The sequence below is a fragment of the Euprymna scolopes genome, chromosome 36 (assembly GCF_053919585.1).
Source record: "Euprymna scolopes isolate OS-2025 chromosome 36, ASM5391958v1, whole genome shotgun sequence".
Lineage (NCBI taxonomy): Eukaryota > Metazoa > Mollusca > Cephalopoda > Sepiida > Sepiolidae > Euprymna > Euprymna scolopes.
Window position 1 is genome coordinate 48035070 of NC_136517.1, and position 18328 is coordinate 48053397.

Genomic DNA, 18328 nt, shown 5'->3' on the forward strand with positions numbered 1-18328 from the left:
GGGATCTGATCGTTTACTTTAAACATTTGCTTAAAGTAAAGATCAGATGCGATTGGAAGAGGTTGCCTAGAGTGGAATTTGACAAGAGGTGGGTGCACAGCACTAGTTTGTGCATCCGTCGAGGAGCCAAGTTTCAATACGTGTTCCCTCCTTAGGCATGGCATGGGCGGTGCTGGGTCCTACGGAACCCATCCCGCCTAGGTTAGCATTATAAGTTCAGTAAAGTAACTCTTGACTGGTGGTACAAATGAGATCCTGTTCCTGATTTTATTTTTTGGTATTAGAGAACCTCTGAGTCTGCCCAACCCCCCTGCTCCTCATCTTTATTTTCTGATGCCCCCGGTCATCCCCCTACTCAGAGGTCACCTTCCTACCCCCTCCATCCGTTGCTTTATTTTCTCCCACCTCCATTAAGGCGACTTCCCCAAACCCCATTAGGGATGCTCTGCTTGTTTTCGGTTCCCCGGAAAACAGTGGGGGATCTAGCCACATAGAATAGTACAGGGGGGTCTTACTAACAACACATTAGTAGTTTTTTCCTTATTTTTGAAATGAACATTTTCATTAGTTTTTTCCCACTCCACGAACATTTTATGCCAATTAATTCAAGAACTCTTTCTAATGAAATCGAACTTTATTTTCTCACACATACACACACACACAAAAAAAAAAAAAAAAAAAAAAAAATGCACACACAACATACAGAAATGAATATACAAATTGTACATAGTTAAATTTTACATTGAACGCTGGGGTTATTAGTTAGATTAGGATCCACAGAGTGATTGAGGTATTTTGGTAAATGTTGCCAGTCAAGAGTAAGACTTCAAAGTCTCATCTGTTACATAGTCAAAAAGACCCTGTACCCTCCCCCTCCCAATTTCTTGTAGGGCCTTGTGCCTAATTTTGTTGAATTGAATTTTTTGTACGTTTTTTATGTTCAATTTTTTCTTTCTCAATAAAATATATAAACAAGATCAAAGTGTAGTATCTGTTCCGGCAGATACTGCAAGCAAAGACCATATGTGTGGGCAACCTCACATATAAGACCTTGGTCAATGTAGGGGCAACCCTTCATACCAATTGTCACTATCCAACTCCCCTACTCCCCGGGGAGTTGGTCCCCATTTCCCCTTCACTCCTCACATTAAAAATCAGCCTTGTGCCTAATTTGCTCGGTGGGGGAGCAAATAAATACCATCTGTTCCGGCAGATACTGCAAGCAAAGACCATATGTGGTGGCAACCCCACATATAAGACCTTGGTCAATGTAGGGGCAACCCTTCATACCAATTGTCACTATCCAGCTCCCCTACTCCCCAGGGAGTTGGTCCCCATTTCCCCTTCACTCCTCACATTAAAAATCGGCCCTGTACCTAATTTGCTCGGTGGGGGAGCAAATAAATACCAACCCCACATATAAGACCTTGGTCAATGTAGGGGCAACCCTTCATACCAATTGTCACTATCCAGCTCCCTTACTCCCCGGGAAGTTGGTCCCCATTTCCCCTTCACTCCTCACTTTAAAAATCGGCCTTGTGCCTAATTTGCTCAGTGGGGAAGCAAATAAATACCTCAAAGTGTAGTGTCTGTTCTTCAGATGTTACATTTCAATTTCTTCTCTCTCATTGGAGGAGAAATCCTTTACGACTAAGACAATTTTTGTTCCTTTTCTCCACGTTAAAAAACGACCCTGGTGTCTAAATCTGTCCCGGGGGAGGCATTGTAAATAGGTCCTATATTTAATGTAACAAAGTTTTACTATTACGAAAGTAACTGGGAAAAGTAATTTCTGATTTAATTATAAAATGCACTGGAAATGTTTCTTCTGATTAATTATAAGATGACCTGGAAAATGGCCCATCTGATTATTTTTTTTGTTTACTTGCCTTTCCACAAGGGCAGAGTTGGACATGAGGTCGTCTAACATTTTTGGGGGAAATCAGCTCTCCAATAGGGGCACTCTGGTCAGTAACAAAAATAAAAATTATATCAGTAATGAAGGATTTCTCCTCCATTAACCAAGACCAAAAAAAAGGGGGGGGGGGTAAGTCACTGGAATGCTGAGACTGATACTACACTCAGAAATTAATAATGAAGCATGATTGCTTAATCTCTAACTGTGTTAATGTTTATATGTATTAATTTCGAAAAGCTGCTGAAATAGTTTATGATTTAAACATTACTTTATTTCAAGTATATTTTAAACAGTGGAGTGGGGGATATGAAGTAAGTCCCAGAAATGACTTAAACCGTTTACGATTTAAATATTACTTTATTTCATGTATATTTTTAACAGTAGTGTGGGGATATGAAATAAGTCCCGGAAATGGCTGAAACTGTTTATGCATTAAACATTACTTTATTTAATGTATATTTATAACAGTGGGGTGGGGGATATGAAGTCAGTCCCGGAAAGGGCTAAAACAGTTTACTATTTAGACATTACATTATTTCATGTATATTTTTAGCAGTGGGTTGGGGATATAAAGTAAGTCTCAGAAATGGCTGGAACAGTTTACGTTTTAAACATTACTTTATTTTATGTATTTTTTAACAGTGGGGTGGCAGACATGAAGTCAGTCCCAAGTTTGAATGAGATAAGTGCAAATATATACTAGTAGAAAGTGTCACCCAGTATTTATTGAGATAGGTGGAAAACATATAGTAGCAGAATACCCAGTGTCGCCCAGAATCGAATGAGATAAGTGAAAGATATATACTAGCAGAATATGCGGCGTCACCCAGGAATGGATAAGATAGGTGGACCATATATACTATGAGAATACCCGGAATTGATTGATGTGTTTGTAATGAAATAATCAGCCCAGGCAATATATCAAAGTTATTATTTAAGTAAGGAGGAGCGACATAGGGTGTTAAAGTTATGAAAATTATTGTCGAAAATAGTAACATATCCAATAATTATGAAAAATGATGAAATGTGAGTTACTTGATTGATGTGTTCGTAATGAAATCATCAGCCCAGATAATATATCAAAGTTATTATTTTAGTAAGAGAGGGCGATAAGGTGTGTTTAAATTATGAGAAATTATTGTCAAAAGCCATACCATATCCAAGAATTACGAAAAATGATTAAATGTGAGTTAATTAATTAGTGTGTTTATAATAACATAATCAGCCAGTTTTAGTAAGAGAGGGTTATAAGGATAGTTTAAATAATGAAAAATGATGGTCGAAATTATTAACATATCCAAGAATTATGAAAAATGATATGTGATTTAATGCATTAGTGTGTTTGCAATGAAATAATCAGCCCAGACAATATATCAAAGTTATTTTTTATGTGTGTTAAAATGATGAAAAATGATTGTCGACATTAGTAACATATCCAAGAATTATGAAAAATGACGAAATGTGAGTTAATTGATTGGTGTGTTGGAAATTAAATAATCAGCCCAGATAATATATAAAAGTATAATTATTTTAGTAGTGGATGGTTAATAATGTGGGTTAAATATCTAAAAAGTGATTGTCGAAATTAGTAACATATCCGAGAATTATAAAAATTGATGAAATGTGAGTTAATAGGCAGTTGTGTTTTTGATGAAATAATCAGCCCAGACAATATATCAAAGTTATTTTTTAGTAAAAGAAGGCTATATGGATAGTTTTAATTATAAAAAAACTATTGTCGAAATTAGTAACATATCAAAGAATTACGAAACATGATTAAAAGTGAGTTAATTGATTGGTGTGTTTACAATAAAATAATCAGACCAGACAATATATCAAAGTTATTATGTTAGTAAGAGAGGGCGGTAAGGATGGTTTAAATTATGAAAAATGATTGTCGAAATTAGTAAAATATCCAAGAATTATGCAAAATGATAATATGTGATTTAATGCATCAGTGTGTTTGCAATGAAATAATCATCCTAGACAATACATCAAAGTTATTGTTTTAGTAAGAGAGAGCGATAGGGATGTTTTAATTTGAAAAAAATATGGTCAAAATGAGTACCATATTCAAGAATTATGAAATGTGAGTTTATTGATTGGTTGGGTTATAATAAAATAATCCGTCCAGACAATAAAAGATATTATGTTAGTAAGACAGGGCGATAAGAATGGTTTAAATTATGAAAATGATTATCGAAATTAGTAACATATCCAAGAATTATGAAAAATGATAATATGTGATTTAATGCATTAGTGTGTTTGCAATGAGATAATCATCCTAGACAATATATCAAAGTTATAATTTTATTAAGACGGGGGGGGGGCGATTATGTCGGTTAAAATGATAAAAAATGATTGTCGAAATTAGTAACATATCCATGAATTATGAAAAATAACGAATTGAGAGTTAATTGATTGGTGTGTTGTAATGAAAAAATCAGCCCAGACAATGTATAAAAGTTATTATTTTAGTAAGGGTGGAAGCTATAAGTGTAGTTAACTTATAAAAAATGAATGTCGAAATTAGTAACATATCCAAGAATTATGAAAAATGATGAAATATGAGTTAATTGATTGGTGTGTTTGTAATGAAATAATCTGCCTAAACAATATATCAAAGTTATTATTTGAGTAAGGTGTGCAATATGGTAAGTTTAAATGACGAAATATTATTGTCAAAATTAGTATCATATCCAAGAATTATGAAAAATGATGAAATGTGAATTAATTGATAGTTGTGTTTTTTTATGAAATAATCAGCCCATACAGTGTATCAAATTTTTTATTTTAGTAAGGGGAGAGGCGATAATGTGGGTTAAAATTATGGTAAATTATTGTCGAACATAGTAACATATTCAATAATTATGAGAAATGGTGAGATGTGAGTTAATTGTCCGGTGTGTTTGTAATGAAATAATCAGCCCAGGAAATATATAAAAGTTATTATTTTTGTAAGGGGGCGATACAGTTTTAATAAAAGGACTAGAATAATATGATTGTGCCTGCCTTCATGCTGAACAGAACGCCCACAGAATGCCCAGCAACAATATATTACTTATGAAAAATGCCGCTGTGGAATTTCCACAGGTCCCGCTAGTCTATATATTAATACGGCAGCATGTGTGTTCTTTTGTGTGTCACGCTTACATCCGGGTCGTTTAATTGTTATGTTCTTCTATTTCTTGTCATAAATAATTTTAATAAGAATTCTTCATAAGTTCTGGTTTCGATTTTGATTATGGCTGAAGGAACTCAAGTTATATTATATATATATATATATATATATATATATATATATATATATATATATATATGTATATATATGTCATTTGTTTATGTTTTTGCGATACGTTTTGAATGAATTCAATTATTTACGAAAGTGCATTTTTACCTAAATGCGAGTTGGGAATAAGTTTCCCTCTAACCAATTTGGTACCCCCACATGGGGAGTGGTATATATATTATTTTTAAAATATAATTTTTAAAATATAATATTTTAAAAATAATATACATATATACATATATATATGTATGTGTATATACATTTTTTTTTCATGAGATTTTATTTCGATTTCAATTAAAGCTAATGAACCCAAGTCATATGGATATATTTTTTTATTTTAAAAAAATAGCAACTTTATAACATATAAAAATCGATAGAACATTAACTCTATAATAATATATACGAAATTTGCAAGAATTGTAATATATTTAAGCGTACTTTACGACCGGGTTTTCCCGGCCGTTCATGCTAGCTTAGATAAATACTTTTGCAGTTTTAACAACAAAACTACAGTTATATCAGAGCGTCTCTATTTACACTAAACACCTACAGAATACCAACATCAATATATTATATATGAATAAGTCCACTGCGGAATTTCCACAGGTCCTGCTAGTTATTATTATTATTATTATTATTATTATTATTATTATTATTATTACTAGCAGGATCCATTAACTGGCAAGCCCGGTGGAAGCATACCCCCCTCACTTAAAAAGTAAAGTACAGTTGTTGTTGTTGGTGGTCACCCCCAACCTCAACATGTTAAGAACAGTTTTCGAAATAGACACCCCCGAACCTCTGCAAGTGAATTACAGTGCAGAATGCAGGTATTTATATCTTGAAAAGTACCTGTCTACACCAAATATAAATGACCTTGTCTTAATGAGTATACTGGATGACTTATAAAATTCGTCATTCTCAAGGAAATTGAGGAGTTGAATCTAATGTAAAAAAATTCCCCACCCTGCCAAAATAAAAATTTAAAAAACATTGTAGAAGCCGAAAAGTGTAAAAAGTTGTAGAAACCAAAAAGTGGGAAAAAAAAACCAAAAGGAACATAGCTCCCCCCTCTTCCCAAAAAATAGGTTCCCGTAAACTTAACTATGCATTATTCCCCCCCTCTTCTCCCTAAAGGAACCCTGGACGGACAGTAAGGAAATCACCCCCCCCCCCCTCTCTAAAGTTAATAACGTGAAGCTGGTGTATTTTACGTTCTTCCTTAGTAGTGGTTTATGTTTGTTACTTTCAAAGTATATAAGGAAACACACTTAATCATTGTGTGTGTGTGTATGGGAGAGAGAGAGAGAGAGAGGGAGAGAGAGAGAGAGAGAACGTCTTGCTGTTTTTGTTTGTTTATTTGCCTCCTCACGATAGCAGAGTTAGACACAAAGTCGGTTTTTAATGTGGGGAGAAACCAGCTCCCCAAAAGGGGCACTCTGGTTAGTAACAAAAATAAAAAAAATGCATCAATCATAAAGGATTTCTCCTCCAATAATCGAGACCAAAAGATGAGCACAACGCAACCGCCTCACTGTCTCAATTATAAAAAAAAAAGACTTGGAAAACGATTTGTGTATGTATCTAGTTCATAGCAACCGTAAGTTTAAAAAAAGGTACTTATACAGTTTAATCAATACATATAAAAATGTAAATATTGGAAAAAGTTATATTGTATGTACCTGTTATGGAATGAAGTTCTCCGAAAGGAAATTTCACTAAATTTAATTGCGGCATCATAACAAATTTTCTTTTTTTTTTTTTTTGTTATAAAAAAGGAAAACTACTTGATCAAATTAAGTGTAATCCCCCCCCCCTCAGGGGAACTTTATTCTATAACGGATAAGTACAATATAACTTTTAATCGACAGTTTCAGTTTTTAGTGTTTTGAGTAACCCGTAAAAGATATATTTCATCATTTTTTAAAGAGAGACGGAGAGAAAGGGAGAGAGGAACAGTACGTCGTTCTAGCGAAAAATCAAACTCTGTATAATAAAAAAGTAGAAAAAAAGACAAAAGTTATGGTTGAATATGAGAATGAATAAAAGGAATATTTCGAGAGAGAGAGAGAGAGAGAGAGAGAGAGAGAGAGAGAGAGAGAACCAGTACGTCGTGTTTGCTTTGTTTTTATAGCAGCTAGCGAAAATCAAACGCCCCATTCTCAATAATAAAGTATAAAAAAAACAAAAGTTACGGTTGAATATGAGAACGAATAAAAGGAATATTACGTCAATTCTATTTTAAAGAGAGAGAATAGCGCTGAAAGGAATAATATGTGTAGCTTTTTTTTAGAGGTAGATAGATTGAGAGAGCGAAAGAGATAGAGAAAAGAGAGTAAATGCAAACTAAACTGTAGCCAATCGGTAAGTTTTTAATGGTGGTTTTGTTGAAATATATGTGAGAGGCCAAAAAGTAAATAATCTATGTGTAATGTTGGTCTCTAGTGTGTATATAGGTGTAAACTATTTGGCGTGATACTTGTCTTGCGGATGCTATGTCGCGACACACACACATGTATGTTTGTTTTTTGTGGAAGGTTTTAATTCTGGAATAAGAGAATTACAGCTGGCTGCCAATAAGAAAGAGTGGAATTTGCGAAGGGAGAAATCATTTTTTTTTTTTAAATCTGCGAATTGGAAGTGAACGATATGACTATGAGTTTACGATACAGTTAATAAGTGTGAATGAGCAATATAAGGCTACTGTGTGTAATTTCATGCGGTGAAGAGTGGGGGCAGTGAGAGCAATTATCAATTAGAGGGAAAAATAGGAACTACTTCCTCTAATGCTAATTGCGATAGTCATGATATCACTCATAGTATTAAATCTAGGGTTTTATTATAATGAATGAATGTGTCAGAAATGTCGTTCTATAGTTACATAAGGTAGTCGCTAATAGTGTAGACATAATAAATTTGCAAGTGGCATCTGTTGTTGTAAACCTATGCTATTTTGGTCCAAAGGGGAAAAACTGCAAAGGGATTATTATTATTATTATTATGATTATTATTATTATTATGATTATGATTATGATTATTATTATTATTATTATTATTATCTACCTAATTTTAATTATTTTATAAACTATTTAATAAAACTGATGATGAATTTCGACGTTAGGTAATGAGATGATTTGAAGACTTGTTTTGGTCGGTCGTTGGTTCTGCTAGTTATTTGTTTGTTTAGCATTATTCATGATGATTCTTTTGGCATTCATTTCCCCGATATCTTTCTATTAAAAATTCTTTCTAGACGTGAAGATTGCCAATGTATCTAAGGGAAATTGTTTCTGTGGTACGACTTAGATTCGAACTTGGTACACCAACGTTGTCAATCCGTATCGTTAACCAATGAGCCACTGTCACTTCCCTGTTGTTGTTGTTGTTGTTGTTGTTGTCGTCGTCGTCGTCGTCGTTGTTGTTGTTGTTGTTGTTGTTGTTGTTGTTGTTGTTGTTGAGGAGGAGAAAGAGGGGAAGGAGGACGATGATGATGATGATGATGATGATGATGATGATGATGATGATGATGATGATGATGATGAGGAGGAGGAGGAGGAGGAGGAGGAGGAGGAGGAGGAGGAGGAGAGCATTATTCATTCATTCATTTCGTATAAATCAGATGATTCTATTGTTGGCATTCCTTTCCTCGATATCTTTCTAGTTGGAATTCTTTCTAGAAAGTAGAAGTGGTACTTACAAGAGGTACTAAACTTTCTATTGCAGTCTGCAATTATTTTATGAACAATGAAGGTGGTTTTTATCATCATCCATTATAGGAAAATGATGAAAACCGCCTTCATCGTTGCAGTGGTCAAGCAAGCGTCGACAGAACTATACAGTTAGCTACCGTCACCTCCCTTTAAAAGTTATATACTCTTAAACTATATCAAGTGGGGAAGCCTGAATTTGACATCTTTGGGATGCATAGACGTACTTAATATTTGCCATTGGTTGCACTTGTGCCCCCTCTACGTACATATCCCCCAACAAACCTGTTTAGTAACAAAATCTCACCCCTTCACTGTTGAGGTCCCTAAATGCTAGAAAGCTTTCTACTCTAACAGTTTCTTCTCTTAAACAACTAGACTTTGGAATTGCCTTCCTGCTACCTGCTTCCCTGACTGTACTGATATGCAGAAGTTTAAATGTAATGTAAACCAATATCTTGCTAATCTTTGCTAGGCATGGTCCCAAATATTTGCCCTTTATCTCCCAGTGACGATATACCTTGTTTGGGGTGAACGTGAATACAAAAAAAAAAAAGGCGCTATGAGTTAAAAGAAAAAAAAGTCTACTCTGTTCTAAATACAAAGTCAAGTTCTCATGTATAGGTTCATTTTTTTTTTTTTTTACATAGGCATCACCATTTATCAAGGCCGAGAGGCCACTCGAGGATAAGGGTTAAAGAGTATACAGTAGAAATTGGACAATATAGTAATCGTTAGTAATGGAAATTCAGTAAATTTAACTTAACGGCTCATCAAAAACTTGTTTACGTTAGACTTGAAGACAACCATATTGTAGTCAGCTGGAAAGCAGGAAAACAGAAGACAATTCCATAGGTGTGCAATTCTAAGAAAGAAGCTTTGCTCATGGAATCTACGTTTAGGTTTAGGCACAGATAAAGAGTGGGGGAAATTATTGATAGTGTTTTCTGCTAGACGGGTGTTTCTTCTGAAAGTTTGGCGAGAGGGGACCATAGATTGGAGCTCAGCCGAGCACTTGCCATGAAAATAACGATAAAGCAGAGACAAACGCGCAACATCTCTTCTGTGAGAAAGAGATTGCAGGGAAGAGAAAAGGACAATATAATATATTTTAACTATAACATTAAACTATATGCAATTATGATGTTATATTGTGCTCGACTGGTTCTAAAATGTGAAATCCATTGCAGTCGAAACAAAAGAAAAGTTTTCATAGTTTATAATTTATTCTAGTAGAATATCGACATTCTCTTGACACATTCCGTTTTACATGTACAGTCAGCCTATGAACTCCTGCTGGAGGGAGAAGAAGATGGCACATCCTTGATCTCAAGATCCGTTCTATTTGTTGGATATCTAAGCCGTATCTACCAAGAAACCATTTTAACAAAAGCAAACACCTGGTGACAACTGTAAGAAACAACATAAAGTCATTATCAAATGTATGAAAAAGTCATTTGAATAAAAATTATGAACCTGACACCAGGCACCTGCCTGGAAGGAAACAACAAACTTGATCATTTGTCAAAAAAGAAGATAAGAAAATATATGATATTTGAAATATCATTTTTGGCAAACGGTTGCACAGGTGTAATCAAGCCGCACCAAAGTTAGGGCAATTCAGTGAAACGACAATGGCTGAATAAAACGCCCTTAGTGTATGACTACAATGACAATGTTATCATAGGAAGGTGTTTTAGGGGGTCATAAATTGTTACATAATGACAACAGAAAAGAGTATCGTTATTGGCTGACGATTTGGGCTCAAGAAGAATCAACCCGTCGAATTTCTGTGCCTGTATTTCCCTCCTAACAACCAACCATCTTATTATCATCACCGACAATAAAGATAGACTGTTACACTTTCATATATCAGTGTGTTATCATTCTTTTAAACACAGCTGAAATACAACATTAGTTTAAGCAGACATCATGAATAAATAGTTCAAGATACAAGGCAACGTCCCAAAATGTCACTCATAGAATCGTTAATAAAAGTCACAACCCAACCATATTTTATCATCATCATCGTCGTCGTCATCATCATCATCGTCGTTGTCGTCATCATCATCATCATCATCATGATGGTCATCATCATCATCGTCATCATCGTCATACCCATCATTATCATTATCATCATCGTCATCACCATAATCATCATCACCATAATCATCATCATCATCATCATCATCATCATCATCATCATCATCAGTTTAACGTCCGTTTTATATGCTTTTAGAAATTGAAATGGGATAAGTTAAACTTCAATCTATGTCTGACTTGTCCACCAAGTTCCAGTCATAAATATGCAACAGTCTTTGTTTTATCACCATTTAATGATAACCACACCTGGATACAACATACAAAATTATCAATAACCCTTAAACACTCCTTGAATTTGGTTTGTGATGATCCTCTACAGTTCAAAAAGAGTTTTTTTTTTGTTTTTGTTTTTCTCCAGTTTTAGATAATCCCATGGATAAAAATCTGGGAGGTTTTTAGTCTGGCGAGGATAAAGTCCATTCAAATCATACCTACTGACAAGACGATCACCAAAGTGTCCCTAGATATCATTGATTGGTGATAAAACAAAGACTGTTGAGAATTCATAGCTGAAACTTGGTGAACAGGTCAGATATAGAGTGAAGCATATTTGTACCAAATATGGTTGGATTGTAGGAAGTATTTTGAATTTTCTTAATGATTTCTTGGGTGGAATTTTCTGGAAGACCCTGTACTGTGAAAGCTTCAATTAAATTATCTCTCCTTCTTCTCTCTAGTAAAGTAGTTAATCCTAATTTATCAAATATCTACCTGTGTCTGTAATCTTTTACTCTTTTTATTAGTTTTTTTCTTTTTAATGGAAATCACTTTAGACAAGGCATGAAGCCACTTGATGTAAGGAGCTTAAAAACATACTGCTAGGTCAAAAACTAGTCAACAACATGTGTTTTATGGCTAGATTCCGACAGCAATTTTTCTCCCTTTGTCAGAAACATCGCTCATGGAATGTAAGGACTGAAGGAGAGAATAAGGGAAATGAGAAATATGAGGCTGTCGAAAATAAAGCCAAGATCCACTTGTTGCCCTCGAATGTAGTTTTTTTTTATATACTTGCTCAAGTTAGAAAAGTTAATTCATATCTTAAAAATAAACAAAATAATGTCTCCATATTTGTTTTTCAGGTTCGGGCGTAAATGGGGCTTATTCAGCTCTTTATTTGGATCCATCTTGCGACAAGGCCTCAACCTGATCATCATCGGCCTCCGATTGGACATGTGGTTATTCGTACTCTCAGCTGCTATTGACGGGATCTTTGGTGGATTAGGGGCTGTTGCTTTAGCTTCTGTCAGTTACATTACAGATCTCGTCCCTTCACCAAAATCTCGTACATTTACAATTGCCATTGCGACTGGTACATCTGCCATGGTGTCAGGTGTGGCATCACTTGGAAATGGTTACTTAATTCAGAACTTTGGTTATTTTTATTCTGTAGCCTGGCTTTTCTGCTCAGTTGTTATGAGTGAGCTGATCATCATATTCTTCTTGAAAGAGTCCTTGAAAGTCCGTACTCAATCTTGGAATTTAAAACAAGTGTTGAAACCTTTCACGATTTACTGTCGGAAGGATCAAAGTCAGAAACTATTATTGTATGTCTTTGTTTTATTCATCACGCATGGCGCAACTGTTCCACGAACGAACGTCTTGGATCTTTTTCTCATGGACAGACCTTTATGCTGGGAAGCCTTGAACCTTGGAATTTTCCAAACTGTCAATGTAATAACGCAATGGTTCATTGCGATGCTAGCAATGAGACTTTTACACCGATGTTGTTCGGATCAGATTATCGTGGCTCTCGGCATTTGCAGCGGAATTGCAACTGACATTCTCATGGCTTTTGCCAACAACATGGCACTTGTCTACATTGGTAAGCAAAAATAATATTTCATCACCTTTGAAGTATTTGGATTAATCGTACTAGTGTTCTAATCTTCAGTGTTATTTTATTTCTTCTCTAAGAGGTCAGGCGTAGGTTTAATGAAAGTGTTTCTGTGGATCTTGAATGTTATTCTCACAACGTTCCAGCAGATGTTTAGGGATTTGAGTTAGTGCTTTTCGTGTACTCCCTAATAAAATAAATAATTCAACACAAGCTACTTAATAAACGAACAAACAACTTCGTAAAACTTAACAAGGAAAAGGTTTATTGAAGCGAGTCAGGGTAAGATGCCAAAAAGATATAACTCGGATAAAACTTGTCTGCCTTTGCCCAGTAATTATTTCCATGTAGGAATCGTCGATACCGGTGTAGGCAGAGAGAGAGAGTGAGGAAACAGGTCTGCTCTCTTTGGCGTCTGGCTGGAAAAGGAAGGAGTTTTTCTCGTCCTGAACGGAAGCAGTTATAGTTCCTTAGGAGGTAAGGAAGGTCCCTCCCTATGCCTCTGATTGGTCAGTATGTGCCATATCGCACAGTCAGGAGAGGCACTGACGCACAAGAAAAAGAGTTCTATTTGTTTCTGCTACAGATGTAATCTCCAACCTTCTTGATATGTCCCATGAAGGAGAAATATTCACTTGGAATAATGGAGTATTCTTTGTGACAATTTTTAGAAATAATCCAGTAAGTCACCTTACTGAATGAGTGCTCGCAGTTGAAGCTGATATATCCTTAGCATGAGACTTGTTGGATACCTTTCAACGTCTTTCCTAGGCAGCTCTACCAGTCGATACTTATGGCTTAACCAGCTAATCATATTCTTGCAGGGAGAAAGAACCCGGATGTACACATATTTATTGCATCAATACTAAAATCAATTGCATGGTTACATCACCGATTGAGGGAAGATCGTGGAAAAAAACATCAGAACAGACTTGACCATCCAAGCGAGCAGACGTTCCACAATGTATTTGATATGTCCCGCGTAAGTTTAATAATCTGGTGAGTCGCCTTATTGAACGAATCTTTGTGGTTGAAGCTTGTATTTCTGGACTGAAGCTTGTGGCATGCCTTTTGACGTTCATCTCAGGTCGATATACTTATTTATGGCTTAACCAGCCAATCACATTTTAAAGTAAAGAACCCGGATGTACTCATCTTAATTACATCAATCATCTCGTAATATTGTTCATCATTAAACTGATAATCTGTTCATCCCTTATTGTCAAGTAGCTTTTGGCTTTGATAAGTGGTTACTCATTAGTGTAAAAAAAAAAAAGACTTGTGGTTGTATACCAAATACCGAAGCAGTCAAAGCACCGGAATGACCCCTAGGTTTAACAGAATAAAACTTGGGGCTTCAAAATTTACGGTGGAGGGATATGTACAAGTAAGAAATTTTGGTTTTCAAAAATAACTTTTCTTTTTATCAAATACTACAACATTTAACAACAACATTCCTCTAAAGGAAGGAATTGTGTATTCCTGTGTTTCACAAACCTAATATCGTCTCTAGGCATATATATATATATATATATATATATATATATATATATATATTCATTTGAAGTAGCAGAGTGGGCCTTGCTACAGTTTTGAGTAATAATCTGATGTCACTTTACCGAATGAATCCTCATGGTCGAAGCTCGTATTCCTGGACTGAGGCTTGTGGCATGCCTTTCAACGTGTCTCAGGTGGATATACTAGTCAGTATTTATGGCTTAACCAGCCAATCATATTCTTGTAAAAAGGAAGAACCTGGACGTAATCACTTTAATTACATCACTTCTTTAGATGCTTCTCATTGAACTTGTGAATCTGTATGTCGAACTCGAGTACTGGTAACACAACGAATGTGCTAAGTTATAATCAGCTCTAAGCAACTGCTGCAGGTTTAAATTTCAAATTTAGTACAGGCACACGTGCAAACATCTTGAATCTTTTTCTGACAGGTGATATTGTTTTAGAATGGCAGAAATTTATCATGAAATTTCGTGGACAAGTCAGATTTAGACAGAAGCTTAATTCTGGTATTCCCTAAGGATACAATTATGAATTATCTAAGATGCTACTTGGTCATGGCTGACGGAACAAAAGCAAGGTACATTCCTCTCCCCACCAATCCTATGGGATTAAATAAAGAGTTCTGTTCGAAATTCTGTACAGATTCCCAGGTTCTATAAGACGCACCTGGAGAAAGTTAGAGGTTACATCGGCCGAAATGTTGTGCGAATAATATCCAAAATGAGAACTGTAGTCTGAATATTCCAAACACAAGTTATCAATCCACATCTAAGAAATTACATGTCGTGCGCAGTTCTAGGATGTCTACCCTCTTAGTCTTTTATCTTTTCCCTTTGATAAGGGGTTGGTTTATTGCTAATCACCTAAAGCGTCCCTACCAAAAAGTACTGACGTGGCTGCTCAGGCATTTCATCACCTAATTGCATTTATCTATTTATTATACTTTTTTTAATCAATAATCCCCATTACAACTTTTCATGAAAAATAGAAAAGGAAGTTATTATTCTTCTAGAGCTGGGTCAATCAACATCTGTTTCCCTATGGCTTTTTTCTTATATAATTTTTATTTTTTTTATTTTATTGAAAATCGCTTAAGCCAAGGCATGAAGCCACTTGATGTAAGGAGCTAATACATACGACTTCAAGAGTACAACAAAATTACAACCAGAACTTGCCCCCATACTTACAAAACTGTTTAAGCGTTGCCTTAAGGAGAAGTGCTTCCCAACACCCTGGAAAACCTCATCAGTATGCCCTGTATTTAAGAATTCAGGTGATAAGTCATCCCCCTCTCAGTACAGACCAATAAGTCTCCTGTGTGTCATGAGTAAGTTGCTGGAATCCACAATAAATAGAGAAGTAGTCAACCACCTCAGCAGAAATAACCTTCTTAGTGACACGCAATATGGTTTCCGTTCTGCTAGATCTACAGCAGATGTGCTAATGGTTATATCTCATAGGATTAGCGAATCTCTCGACAAAGGCTTCATTTCTAGGGCAATTGCTCTTGACATATCAAAGGCTTTCGATAAGGTTTGGCATAAAGGCCTACTACACAAGATTTCCAGCTACGGTATAACTGGAAATGTTTTCTCAGTCATTAAATCATTTCTCTCTGATAGGCTCATAAGAGTAGTGGTTGATGGGCAGAAATCAGAGGCCCACAGTATTAATGCTGGAGTCCCCCAGGGGTCCATACTGAGCCCAACTCTCTTCCTGATCTACATCAATGATCTTCCAAAACACATACTAAAATTTTTCATTGACATCTATGCTGATGACACGACCATCTATGGCAACACATCAAAGGCCGTAAGTGACAATGTTCTCTCTGATTCTCTGTCCTCTGATCCTGAGCGCGTGGTACAGTGGGGAAAGAGGTGGCTGGTTACCTTTAATGCATCTAAGACCAAGCTCCTATCTCTGCATCATAAACGCTCTGATCCCCATCTGGCATCAATTGAAATGGATGGCTCTCGTCTAGGGGAGGCCCCATGTTTTGATAAGCTTCTGGGTTTGACCTTTACACCTGATCTTAAATGGAACACATACATCAAGTTTGTGGCCAAGGTCGCTGGGAAAATGGTGGGATCCTTCTATTGCTCCAGAAGATATCTCAATAATGATGCAATTCTCTATCTATATAAGAGTCAAGTACGTCCAAAGATGGAGTACTGCTGCCATATCTGGGCGGGAGCTACTAAAAACAGCCTATCCTGCCTTGACAGAGTACAAAATAGACTTCGTGGCTTGGTGGGGGATGCCCTTTTCTTTACCCTGCAACCTCTCTCCCACAGAAGAGACGTAGCGAGCCTGTCTTTGTTCTATTGTTATTTCCATGGCAAGTGGTCATCTGAGCTCCATTCTCTGGTCCCCCCTCGCCAATCTTTTTCAAAAAACACCCGACTAGCTGAAACCACCGTCAATAATTTTCCCCACTCCTTATCTGTGCCTAAATCAAAACGTAGATTCCATGAACAAAGCTTCTTTCTTAGAACTGCACGCCTGTGGAACTCTGTTCCGCTTGCCTGTTTCCCTCCTGACTTCAACCCGGATGTCTTCAAGTCCAACACAAACAAATTCCTGATGAACCGCCCCCTCCCTAAGAAATGACACCTTATCAATTCTCCAATACTATTGCTACACTATCCCATTGATTACTGTACACACAATAACCCTTATCCCCGAGTGGCCATTGGGTCTTGATAAGTGGTGAACTCCATGTAAAAAAAAAAGTACAAACTAGCCAATGATAAGTGTTACATGGATAAATTCCGACCCAGAAAACAGTAATACTTCCCCCTTTGTCAGAAACATTGCTCATGAAATGTGAGGAGTAAAGGACAAAAATAAGTGAAGCAAGAGTTAAAAGGCTGTCGAAAGTAAACCCAAAGTTTACTTTCTACTCTTCTAATCCTACATATTTTAATAACACAAAGTACATACTTTAGTTCTGGGATTGAATTATAGCTGATAAAGAAAATCAGTCTTAATTGTGTAAACCTTTCAAACCCTTGTCTTGAATCCAAAGATATTAATTGTAACCTTTATGTCAGGTTCTTACCCAAATATAACGCTTTTTTATTTTATTTATTTATTTTTTTCTTTTACCCCAAACAAGGCACATTGCCACTTTGATGTAGGGGACTACTATCAGGGACATAAGCTACAGGGGTACTATGTGGGGAGTTGGGCAGCAAGATATCGGTTCACGTTACACTTGAACTTCTGCATGTCAGTACAGTTGGGGAAGCAGGAACCCGTTGGAACCCAGTTGATTATAGAGCCCTTTTGTATCGGAGGTGGACACTAAACGTGACCTTTGTGACACGCCCACGTTGTGTTAGTTTGATGCAGGTAACAGAACAGGTCACTGAGGGATATGACACCCCAAGGTTCGTTCGACTGGGTAATTCTTGTTATTAGTTGTTTCTGTGGTCAAATAAATTATTTCTTCTTGTTACGTTGTGCAGCGTCTCTATCATACAAAATAAGGTTCTTCGACATAGTCGGTGTTGAATCACTGTTGTGTGCAAGATTATTACTGTAGAAGATATCATCAATAACATTCCAACAGAAAGACAGGGAAGCGAGAATCAATAGAACAATATTGACAGGAAAAGGAAGAGAAATATCGACAATTCCCCTTTGGTTCGTGTTAAACAAGTGTCAACGGGTCAAACAAATTTATATAAAAGTTCTGTTCAACAAAAAAAAATTATGAAACAGAAAAAAAAAAAAAAAGTAAAGTTCACGTATCCTGTTTCTTACCTTCTCTCGGTTACCAAGCTCGCACGGCAGTAATTGTTAGCTATGTGAGAGAGACAGTTGAGAAATTCCTTTACTCTCTCTCTCTCTCTCTCTCTCTCTCTCTCTCTCTCTCTCTCTCTACTTGTTAACGAAATCGTCATAGCTTTTGTACAGTTTATTTTCTTTTTTCTTCTATTTTTACG

The 18328-nt window shown here is 36.0% G+C and overlaps 2 protein-coding genes across 2 annotated transcripts in view; one reads left to right on the forward strand and one right to left on the reverse strand.

Annotated features, from left to right (window-relative positions):
- The window catches only part of LOC145260454 (uncharacterized), a 92021-nt gene extending 73819 nt beyond the window's left edge, over window positions 1-18202 (reverse strand). Inside the window, exon 1 of the mRNA XM_080118508.1 lies at window positions 18147-18202. The gene's annotated coding sequence lies outside the window, so the exon portion shown is untranslated. The remainder of the gene's footprint in view (window positions 1-18146) is intronic.
- The window catches only part of LOC145260453 (proton-coupled folate transporter-like), a 43768-nt gene that overhangs the window by 10184 nt on the left and 15256 nt on the right, over window positions 1-18328 (forward strand). The window contains exon 3 of the mRNA XM_080118507.1: window positions 12100-12842. Within this exon, the coding sequence (XP_079974633.1) occupies window positions 12100-12842 (743 nt within the window). The remainder of the gene's footprint in view (window positions 1-12099; window positions 12843-18328) is intronic.